The following is a 12297-nucleotide window of genomic DNA, read 5'->3' on the forward strand; positions in this document are numbered from 1 at the left end:
TGAGCCCTAGATACTAAGATCACCTCAATGCTTCACTCCGTTGCACGCGCAACTAAGCCCCAGCGGAAGTTCATCCCTTAGACCATTCACTCTATTATGACCGTAAAGAACTCGAGGAACGGAGGTAGAATCTATCACGCCCGGGAGGGAAAGGGGACGCTCCCTGCACCTCTCGACTCACCCTCTCAACCCTCTCCAACCTAGCTTTTGTCTAACGCTCGTGGTGTGTCACTCACTCACAAGGTTACCAACAAGAACTCTCAACCCCTAGTGTCACTCTAGGGGAGATGTTCATACAATCAAGCATTCAAGGTTGGAACTCACAATAAACATCAATTTATTGAAAGCATAATAAAGAGGTTCAAAGAAACAAATACATCCTAGGGTTCACAATACCCGAGTACCCACTAGGGGTTTAGCTCTCCATGGAGCTAAGTACAATCAAAGAAATAGAATGTAAAAGTAATGAATCCATAAAGAAACTCCCTCGATAGTCGTGTCGATGGTCTTGTGGAAAGTGCTCTACTCGTCATCCAAGGATTCCCTCATCCGGTATAGGATACGCCTCGACGGAAGCTCCCATACCAACCTTCTTCCTAAGGAATGACGATGTCGGAGCCATAGAACCTCTCCAAAACCTTGGCCAATGTCCCTCGAAACCCTAGCCGAAACCCTCTCTCAGGTTGGGGAAAAGATGGAGAAAAGAATACTAAAATCGGGGCTGATTCGGCTTTAAATATGGCTTGAATCGGGCGACTACACGGGCATGGATGCTTCACGTGCCCGTGGGGAATTTCCACGCAGGCGTGGATAATTTCCACACGCCCGTGTGGATCCTCTCGAACTCTCGTTATCTCGGTCGGTCGTGAGCAGGTCTTTGCTCATGATGCTACGCCGTGTTGGTGCGATGCTTCGCTACGATGATCCGGCTCGAATAGTTTTTCCGAATCCATACTTTCATCGGAGTAACGCAAACGGGCACACGTTCACGTCGTGGATCACTTGCATCTTCAATGATAGGCACGTTGGTGAAGCTCTTGTTCTATGTGTATAAGTCGGAATGCTCGAGTGTGACTGCCTTTGTGCCCCTCCAAATGGATGTGCCAACTCAAATACAAGGAGGTTGGCACACACTCTAGCATCTCACATCGACCTATGTCTTCGCGTTTGAACCTTAGTAAGATTTTCTCCAAAATCGGTGCATTGTAATCCACATTGGCTTCTTTCCTTCATACTTGGCCTCACAACCCTACCTGCACGAAAGTAACATAAAAACACACATATTAGTGTAAAAACCTGAGAAAAGTAATGCTCAACATAAGGAATGAACGCTTCGCATTCATATCGCACAAGCACTTATCATGGACCACCTAGCAAATGCTTTTTCAGGAGAAGAAAAAGAAGAATCAGAAGAGTTTGATGATAGCATGGAGGAGTCTGGAGAATCAGAAAGCGAAGCTAACCTCGAAATGGAGGAGGAACCTGGTGGCTCTCTCACCCTAGGAAAGTTTCCAGGAATAACTAACAAAGGGAACCCTTGTTTGAAAAGGCAACCAACTGGACTCATCAACTCTAAAGAAAGGAAGACATGAGGATAGGGAAGAAGAAAGCTCCCGTAGGAGCGTTTCCCTTCCTTTTCCACTTGATCTGTTTGTGCTCTCTTTCTTAAGCTTTCAGTTTAACAGCCATCTTATTTTTCTATACTCTTATAATGAGGCAAAACCTAAAATTTGTGGGATGAAACTGCAGGGGGGTGTCAAATGTGGACAAAATTCACAGGATTAGGCGATTAATAAATAATCTCAAGGTTGATCTTATTACTCTGGTGGAGACTAAAGCAGATGAGAGTAGAGTCAACCATTTTTCTACCAAGTTTTCCAAGCATTGGAACTGGGTGGCCATTGAAACCGAATGTCTTTCAGGGGGAATCATCATGTGGCAAAAACACCTTGGCAGTGTCTCCCCAGTGGTTCACTCTCGTTGGGCTCTTCATTTAATTATTTCTTCCCCTAACAATATTCATTGGATTTTGACAGCCGTGTATAATGCTCAATGCCACAATCTTCAACAAAAACTTTGGAATGAACTAATGCACATTGCGAGGCTTAATCAACTATGGCTTATCCTAGGGGATTTTTTATGCGATCATCTCCCCGGAGGAACACCAGGGAAGTAATTATGTTTATTATGCCAAGAAAGCTGCTTCTTTCTCTAACTTCATCTTTGGCAACTCTTTGATAGATGTCAATTTCTCTGGTGCAATTTTCTCTTGGTGTAATGGCCAAAGGGGCCAAGCAAAGAGGTGGGCGTGGCTCGACAGATGTTTGGTAAATGATACATGGCTTACAATTTTCAACTCTATTCATCTTATTTGCCTAAGATTTTGTCGGATCATGCTCCCATGATGCTTAATATTTCTCAAAATCCGTCTTCTTTTCAGAAAATTTTTAGATTTGAAAATTTTTGGCTTGAGCATACTAATTACATTCATGAAATCTGGAAAGCTATTTCTTTTAAAGCCCATTCTGGCGCTATGCATGCTTTTTATCATATTTTGGATAGAGTCAGGAAAAGTATTTTATCGCTTAAGCAAAAAGGTTTGGGAGCTCTTGAAGTGGAAATTAAACAAGTTGAGTCTCAGATCCAGACTTTAGAAATCAATGACAATAACAACCCTTGTATTGACTCGGCCCCTCTTAGAAGTCTTCAAAATAAATACAAGGCTCTTTTGAGACAGCATCGTAGCAAATGGGCTCAAAGATCTCGCTTAAATAGGGTTACTGGTGGGGATATGAATTCTATATTTTTTTCACAAAATGTTAGAATTTGTAGATACCATAACTTTATCATGAGCATTATTGATGATGATGGCAATCCCCATACTGAGGATAGGTCTATTGATGATATTATTGAGGCTATCCCCAATGATATTCCCTTCCTCCAAAATATGCACATTACCTCTTTAAATAGGCTTGAAACTAGGGAGGAAGTTTACAATACTATTGTTTCTTTACTTGAGGGGAAATTTCTAGGCCCGGATGGCATGAATGTGGATTTTTTCAAATACTTCTGGGAAGACTTGAGTGGCCATATTATGAATGCATCAAATATTTCTTTGATAATGTTGTGATGCCTAAAGCCTGGGGCAGGACCTACATAGTTTTAATTCCCAAAAAAAAAAGCACCCTAAAGTTGCTTCTAATTTTCATCCAATTTCTCTTTGCAACGTCAATTATAAGATAATTATTAAGATTCTTGCCAATCGTCTTAAAGCGGTTATTGAGACTCTCATTGACAAAGAGCAATGTGGTTTTGTCCCTGGTAGATCCCTTGTTGATAATATAATTGTGGTTCAGGAAATTTGTCATACTATCAACTGTGATAGATCTATCCCATCTAGGATGATAATCAAAGTTGATATAGAGAAAGCTTTAATGTAAGAAAGCCACTCTTGTGAAGATGAGATTTCCTAGCAATTGGCTTTCTTACATTAAAGCTTGCCTTCACTCCACTTCTTTTGCTCTTTTAATCAATGGACAACTTACTGATTGGTTCTTCCCTTCTAGAGGAGTTAGACAGGGTGACCCCCTTTCTCCTTACTTTTTTATTTTAGTTGCCCAGAATTTAACTGCCATCCTTAACTATGCTAGGCATCTAAATCTCATTCCGGGGTTTTCCAACAATCTTAGGCATAATTTTAACCATCTTATGTACGTGGATGATCTTATCCATATCAATTTAGCCTCAAGAAAAGTTGCTAGTGTCACACCCTGACCCTAGCTGGGCATGTGGCAATCACCACGACAACAAGGAGTGGACCCTACAACATTCGATCTCCTAGTCATCGAAGGCTCAAAACAAACCCGCTATCACAACTTACTAAAGAGGAAGACAACCTCCACTATAGAACCAGCCAGGGTTCCAAATACAACCAAAAAGTACAAATACAAGAACAGTACACAAAAGTCAAGTCTTGTGGATCCATAAAATTTACATACACACTACAAACTAACCTAAACAAGAAGAAAAGATCGGTCAATCTACTGCCTGCCCAGCACACCCCATTCCAACGTCACAGGCTGAGGAAGAAGAATAGAGAGTACTAAGTAACAGATGTTACCCAGTGAGTGGTGACAACATAAATGTAACAGAGTAGTAAAGCATTCCAAATATTAATTACCACAATAATAATAACATATACAAGTAGTTTCAAGTATTCAATAGATTAACAGAGATCAAAAAGATGTATAAATAGTACAGGTAAGTAGCATTTTCCAACACATTGAGCACCGCTCAAAATACAGGCTGACCTCAACAATTCCCAAGCTAATCGTGGCCGCGACTAACTACGGGGACCACCAAGGTGTTTTTAAGACTTTTAAAATTCATAAATGCTGCCTTCTTTGGTGTTGGCCACTGAGATCCCCGTGTGGTGACCCTGGTTTTCTCACATATAAAAACCCCCTCTGTCAATGGCTCCATGCACCTCTTGACCAGGGTAACCTCAGGGTTAACCACGACGCCTCCCATTAGGCCGGACCATAGAACCCCACACTGCAGTGTCGGACTAAAGTCCGCTGTCACCATCAAATCCAAATGCCACAATGTAATTCTTTCCAATTCCAATTCGAGGAATCCAACATACGATACTTAAATACAGAAATGGACAACAAACCATTTTTTAATTGCATGTAAATACATATACAAGTAAACATGCTTCTTCCAAGATAAATACATATAAGTATACTAGAATTATTTTGCCAAATAACACATTGCTCAAAATATCTCTATATATACATATATATTGAATGAAATATTATCCATCATCAAATTTACGTTATAAAACACATAAAGAAATACTATAATACTCATATTAAATCTATGCAATTACGAATTGAACCACTTACTGAACCAGTCGTCTCACCTTGAGATGCGGTCACAGGTCAACAATTTCCTTCCCCTGGGAGGAAGCTTCGCCACCTAGAGTCAAACAAGGAATCCTAGAACCAATGAACACAAGAATGGAAACTAAAATGCATGCGAATGCAAGGTTATATGTCGAACATGTAACTCTAGTGTTTTAGGGGAAAACGACGTCATTTTGGACCCAAAAGACCTCAAATCAAAGTAAAACTAGTTCCAATGGGTTCCAAGTAAGAAGGGATTTGATTTGGACCAAAGAAATACAAGAAAAGACCAAGGTTTTTCAGTGTTACAATAACTTCGGATTTGCTACATTGCTGCTACAGTAAATCCGGCCCTTAAACAATGGTTTCTCGCTAATTTACAACACAAAATCACAAAATTTCTTTCCAAACATACACACAAATGAATAACAATGACACTGGCTTCGATTTGAGCACAAAAACAACTCAAACCAAGGTTTATTTCTATGTTTTTGAAAATTTCAAAAACGATGAAATACGAGAAAAATACGAAGGAAAAACCTTGGATCGAAGCCTTACCGCACTTAAGAGCTTGGGAAGGAGTTTGAGGCTTTGATTCGAAGAGGAAGCTTGTCGACGAATTTTTTTTTTTTTAAATCTCTCGGCAGAAATGAAGAAGAAGAAATGAAAACAAGAAGATAAGGAAGGAATGAGAAACAGAGAAGCCACGTTGCTTCTCTTATCCTCATTGAGATTTTCAATTTTTTTTTTGTAAATAAAAGGGGAAATGACCAAAATGCCATTCTAATAGAAAATAAAAAGGAATGAGTCCAAAAGACCATTTTGCTCCTGGTTTTCAACGGTTTTTCATACACAACTTACTGTGCACTCATGCAAGGATGCCACTAGTACAAAATGACCATTTTACCCCTAATGCATGCACAAAAATTGAAAAAAAGGCCAGAGGTCAACAATCGGGACAGGTACCACAGCCAGAAATATCAATCTTTGCCTTGATATTTATCGTCATTTAACTGGGCAAAAACCAAACTTGGCCAAATCTGAAATTTACTTTCCACTTTGGTTTAATAAGAGGGTTTTTTCCCGCATATGTTCTATCCTCAATATTTGAAATAAAGTACCTTGGAGTGAACATATCTCACAAGCAACTCCCTACCTCTCATTTTAATTTAATGATAGACAAGCTAAATGGTTATATTGCAAATTGGAATAAAGCCAAAATGTCCAAAGCTGGGAAGGTTGTTGTTATTAACAGTATTATTAAGGCTACTCCAATCTACTACCTTTCTGTCTATCTCATTCTTAATTCAGTTCTCAATAGGATTTCCAGTGCTAATAGTGACAATGACGGAAGCTTACACTTGGTTAATTAGGCTAATATTACTTCTAATAAACCTGAGGGGGGTTTAGGGATCAGAAACCTTTTCGCAGTTAAACACTCTTTGATGGCCAAAAATCTTTTTAATTATCTTAACAAGCATGATTCAATTTGGGTGGAAATCCTATATTTGAAGTACGGTGATTACAATTTTTGGATCCACCAAAGCCCAGCCAATTGCTCTACTTTTTTCAAAGGGTTGCACTCTACTGCCAATCTTATTAAAGCCAATTTGTGGATTAACAGTGTCAATCCTAACAGTACTTCGGTTTTATATCATCCTTGGATGTTTGATGTGCCCATTGCCATGAAACCAGTTTATCTTAATATGAATATGAATTTTGAAAATCTTCAAATATTTGATTTATAGAATCATTCTTCGTGGAATATTCAAGATCTTAATTATGGAAGCTGAATGTCACCCCTAGAGTGAAAACTTTACTTTGGCTTATCTTTTTCATGGCAAGTTGCAAACTTATGAATTTTCTGTATCATATGAACAAGGGTCCTCCAGATCATTTGTGTTTTCTGTGGTCTTGTGCTGGAAATCTGCTGATCACCTATTTAGAGAATGCCCAAAAAGCCAAATTGTTTGGAATTGGGTTGAGACCATGGCAGGCTTCAAAGTCAATTTATATGATCATATATAGCCTCTGGTGATTGGATGGATCCCAAATGGAATGGTAACTCTATTGCTTCTATTTCTTGATCGCGGCCACTATTTGGTTCATTTGGAAAGGCAGATGTAATTTCATTTTTAAACAATCTAATCCAAATTTTTTTGAGATTGCTAAAAGTGCAATGGAGCACTATCATGATTTCATGATAAGTAAAGCGAATACCAGGTTGATCCACTTCTTCATTCAGAATCTGCTACAATCGTGGTTAATGGGTGTTTTCTCGAAGGCTGCTTGGAATTCTTCACAAGGTAAGGGGGCATTGGTTTTATTATTGTGGACTCTCATGCTCATGTTCTTTGTGCAGGCAATTGTTTGATCAATTTCGATACTAGATTTGATCTTGAATCTAAAGCTCTTACTACTGCCCTAAAGACTACTAGACAAATAGAGGGAAGATGCTTTGATATCTACATCAACTCAAAAGATTTTTGGGATGTTCTTCATGGTTTTGCTGAACCATTTCATTGGATGCATTCAAATAGCTTCAGGGAAACCAAGCATGAACTTAATCTGATTCATAGCCCTAACATTCATCTGATTCAACACTCTTGGAACAAGGTCGCTGCTGTCACGGCCTCACGTGACCCCTCAATCATACCGTGCGGTGATTGGCTGCACCCACACGCACCAACCCAGCCTGTGGCCAAGGATTAGCCACAATCGAGCAAGATACAAGCAAACATGCACACAAACAAGGATATTAGAGAGAAAAAGATAAACTCTCTATAAAAAGATGCCAAGTTACACCATGAACCGGAATAGCAAAGCCAAGATCTCCACCCACCAAGGATGAAGAGGAACCAACCCACAACCAAAAGGAACTCTTTCTCCCAATAGTTTAACCTAATGGACATTAAGGGATATATATAGGTAATCCAACTCTCCTATGGACGGCTGGGATGAGAAGAATCCAAGGGTCTCCATTGAGTTAATGGTCTTGTCCAAGGAAGCACACTGCAAGAAACACATCATCACTTTCAATGCTACAATGCCCAACAGTGCTCATCCCTATCCCTTGCTACAATGCAAATTCGTATAGTGTGCCATCCACATGCTCGGCCGCTCCCTCTCGGTCTTGCCCGGTATCCTATCATGCCATCCTCTCGGTAATGACGCTCGGTAATGACCAAGCTCCTATATGCTATCCTACTCACAGCTGGGCTAAGTGCCCACGCTCCGCCCGCCTGATCCGTTGACCGATTGTATAAGTCCCTAATCGACCGTCCTGTCTGTGCTTACACTGACCCGGCTAATTGGCCAATACTTAGCCAATTTTTGGCCTCCAAACCGTGATCACACGATCACCCGCCAACCCGATCGAGATCCCTCGGCCGCGCGCTGCCTGGCAAGCCCTCGGTAACCCTCGGTACCGCGCCCGCGCCCCGCTTACCCAGCACTCCCGGCTAGAATCCTCAATCATGCGCAGACTCAACCCGCACATCAGATGATTGGACAGAATATACCTACTTGGACTTGGATTTTGGCCAACCTTAACTTCATCAACCATCCTCCCTCGGCCAGGGATCATCCTCCATCGAGCGTGTAAGACAGAACCCTTACAGCTACTTCCTTGGCTGAAAAAGGCATAAGAGCTGTAAAATTATCGCTGTTTCACCAAGGCATGGAAAGACCTCACTGGCTCATGAAGACAATAAATCAGGTGAATCTGCATCATTGAGTTGGTTTTGAGAGTTTTGAGCTTTTTCATTATATTGTATTTCTTTTGTAGTTTGTTTTGTGTCTGTATGTTTTCTGTCTCGATTCTAGGTGTAAAACAGTTTTTTACCTTTTAAGAAATAGCTACTATGTAGCCCAAACTATTTATCCATATAGCAAACATAAGCTCAAAATATTTCTCAAATATGCAATGACTACTTACATCAATGATCAAACCCTAAAATAAATAAATAAAGGGGTAACATCATGGCAAAAAGAAAAACACCAATTGCTAAATGACCCAAAGAACACAATTTGAACACCATAAACATAAAGCTAATAAGCCAGTGAATGAGGTTTCAATTGCCATCCAACATGGATTCAATCCACCTCAACTTGTCAAAGGTCTGAAAAAAACATAACTGCTATGGTTGGCAATCTGCACAAATTCTTGATACTTTAGTAGGAAAAAGGATTCATGATAATGTTGCAAGAAAGATGAATGAAAAAGGAAAAAGCTGGACATGATTTTGATTTATTTGTTGCGCTTGACAGCACGCCTGCCTTGGCCCTTCTTCGGTGGACCTTTCCCTCGCCGTTTCAACATTTCCAGTTTAGCTAACCGCCTGGTATGAAAAAATTGTACAAGGGTCAGTACCTTGAACACATGGTTTCAAAACCAAAGTAACAGAACAATAGGAATTGGCGGAAGCAGCTTTAGAGCAGATTTATTGTCAATAAGAATAACTATATATAGTTTACCAATTGAATGAAAACTATTTGAAGCCAGATAATGTTATTGTAAATGAAATGAAAGAATTTGGTTTTCTTCTGTTCTATTTTTTCCGAATGTCTTGAAAACTAGCATGAAGAAGCACATTCATCACTTCATGGACAATCAACTAGCATCATTTTAAGGGTTGACAGAAAGGACAGAGGCTCAATAATACATTCATTTCCATGTCTATAACCATCAAAATTTTCATTAATCGATTTTGGACACAAGTTCGTTCAGCAAGTGATATGTCATAAAATATATCAAGAAAACTTTTGAAGATGATTCTGTTAACAAACAATATGATATGAAGTGATAGACCTAATGAATCCACCAAACTGATGAACCCTGGCAGGCTTTTCTTGCCTTTTAATTTCTTACATGCAAGAATTGAAAGATTTAATCGATAAAAACCCCATTTAAAAAAAGCTTGAGTTTGAACTTAAAACTTAAAGTCCTGTGTTAACCCACACAAAATGTCATGAGGTTAAGAAAGGTAAAAATTCCTTGAGTATGGTTGTCCAATAAGAACAAGGAATCCAACCTAATTTCAAAAAGCATAACAACACATTTCTTTCTCATCCTAAAGCAACTTTAATGCTACTTCCACTTGAATGAGTTTATATAGAAAAATAAAGTGATACAAATATAAAAATGAAACATGTAAGTAATAAACAAGACGAATCCACAAACCTAAAATCAACAGACGTATACATTGCTTTTCAGAACTAAAGTATATGATAAAGACATTTCATAAGCCTGGAGTTAAAGACATTTCATAAACCTAGAGTTCAAGATAGGCAAAGAGCAATAAGGTTCCTTGTTGGATTTTAGACTGGTTAAGGCAAGTGAATAGCCTCTCAGCAACCTACAATAATGCTAACCATGTGAACATTACCAAAGTTCTTCCATGGATGTGCATTGTGATTCCCCCACCCATAATAATAACTAATAAAGGCTAACCATTTGGGAAGGAAAAGCATGCAAAAAGATATTTTCAGAAGTCATGGCCAAATTTAAGCATAAAAAGCTGCATGAAAGAATAGACAAGAAGAGTTGCAGGCCTTGCACTCAAGGATCAAGTTTGACAAAGACCAAAGCGCCAACCTCAATTGTAAACCTCATTGGCAGCAATGCTCAACAGTCACAGGGCCATAAACATATACAAGTGATGAACAAACAGAAGACACGATCATAAAACTCTCATAAACCATAAAGGAGGGAAAAGAAGAATTTTGAAAGATTCACAATTTCCATCAGTCCCAACCTAAATCATAAACATCATCATCATCATCATCTATTACATAGAATAACCTAAGAGGCATAGAAACAAACAGGTAGTGGGCACAAAATCTGAGAACAAATGGAGCCCAAAACGAAGGAACATTTCGAAAAGTTTCACCATTTCAATTAGTTACCAACCTAAATTATAAACAACCATTGCCAGCTCTTCTAAACAATCTCAGGTGGCATAAAAAAATAAACAAAAGCAGATAGTATGCATGAAAATAAGTTGTATCCTGACATTCACTAACATGTCCATCAGTAATGAACCTAATTTGTGAATCTCATCCCAGGCTCTTCTAAATAACCACAGTGGCATAAAAACAAGCAGGTAGTGTGCAATCCCATATCTGAACCACAGAAACAAAGCAAGACTGATAAATCACAAGAAAAGGAAAAAAAATTAAAATGATAACAATTTCAACATGCTCAAGCATTTCCATCAGTAACAAACCTAAGTTGTAACCTCACTGCCAGCTCTACTAAATGTTCTGAGTGGCATAAAAACAAACAGATAGTTTGCAATCACAGAACCTGAGCAAAACACACTAGTAAATCACGAAAATATTGAAAATTAGTACAAACTTGACACCCTATAGCATTTCCATCAGTAAACCTAATTTGTAAAAAATCTCATTGCATGCTCCACAAAACACCTTCAGTGGCATAAAAACAAACAGGCAGTGTTCAAGAACAGAGCTTGAGCAAAAACAACACTAATAAATCACAAAAAACAGGTGAAAATAAGAACAACTTCTACATTCCCTAGCATTTCCATCAGCATCAAACCTAAATTAAATACCTCATTGCCTGCTCTACTAAACAATCTCAGAGGCATAAAAACAAATACCTAGCGCGCACAAACCCACACACAGATACATGCATAGAAAGACAAAGCGGAAATAAAAAGAGAAAGGTGAGAAATTTGAGATCCATACTCCTTCTCTTCGCGTGCGAGGACGAGGGGGTCGTCGTTCTTGATGTCGTAGGGGTACCACTGAGCCACCTTCTCCCCAATCATCTTCTTCCTCAGTATCTTGTGCGCCGACCTCTTCCCCGTCGGATTCAGTATGTGCCCGAAGATCCTCGCCCGCGCCTCCGTCAGCCCCTGCACCGCCACCGCCGTCAGCAAGCTCCGGAGACTCATCTCTCTCCCTCTCGCCCGCTGCCCCAAGCCCAGATCAAGGCTTGAACAAAAAAAAAAAAGGGTTTTTTTATGCTTCCGTTAAACCCACTACCCAATCATTTTTCATTTTAATTTATTATTATATATATAAATGTTTAATTTATATTTTTCAGTAGTGTTTTTTCATAAATCTAGTCTATCTAGATTTGTTTTTCCTTTATGTTGAAATATTTAATTTATAGGGAAAATAACCTAATGAGTCTAGATATTTGTACCCTCATCATACATGAATTGAGATTGGAATTCACCTTTTTTTTTTGTTAAAGACACGAATATCTTATGTAAAAACCTGATATTAAAAAACCCAAAACTTATTCGTCTCTCTACATTTGTAAATATATATATATATTAATAAATATGGACAAACAACCATTGCATTTTAAAGGAGTCTAACCACTTATATTCTACATAGGAGGAAAATAAACTATCAT

General features: G+C 39.0%; 1 protein-coding gene across 1 annotated transcript; it reads right to left on the reverse strand.

Annotated features, from left to right (window-relative positions):
- Positions 1-8849: 8849 nt before the first annotated feature.
- Positions 8850-11885, reverse strand: LOC120263050. The gene is made up of 2 exons (XM_039270971.1): positions 11619-11885; positions 8850-9247 (listed from the first exon to the last, which is right to left on the reverse strand). Exons 1-2 carry the CDS (start codon positions 11825-11827, stop codon positions 9157-9159), a joined length of 300 nt encoding a protein of 99 aa, XP_039126905.1. The 5' UTR covers positions 11828-11885; the 3' UTR covers positions 8850-9156.
- Positions 11886-12297: the final 412 nt, after the last annotated feature.

The sequence above is a fragment of the Dioscorea cayenensis genome, chromosome 6 (assembly GCF_009730915.1).
Source record: "Dioscorea cayenensis subsp. rotundata cultivar TDr96_F1 chromosome 6, TDr96_F1_v2_PseudoChromosome.rev07_lg8_w22 25.fasta, whole genome shotgun sequence".
NCBI lineage: Eukaryota > Viridiplantae > Streptophyta > Magnoliopsida > Dioscoreales > Dioscoreaceae > Dioscorea > Dioscorea cayenensis.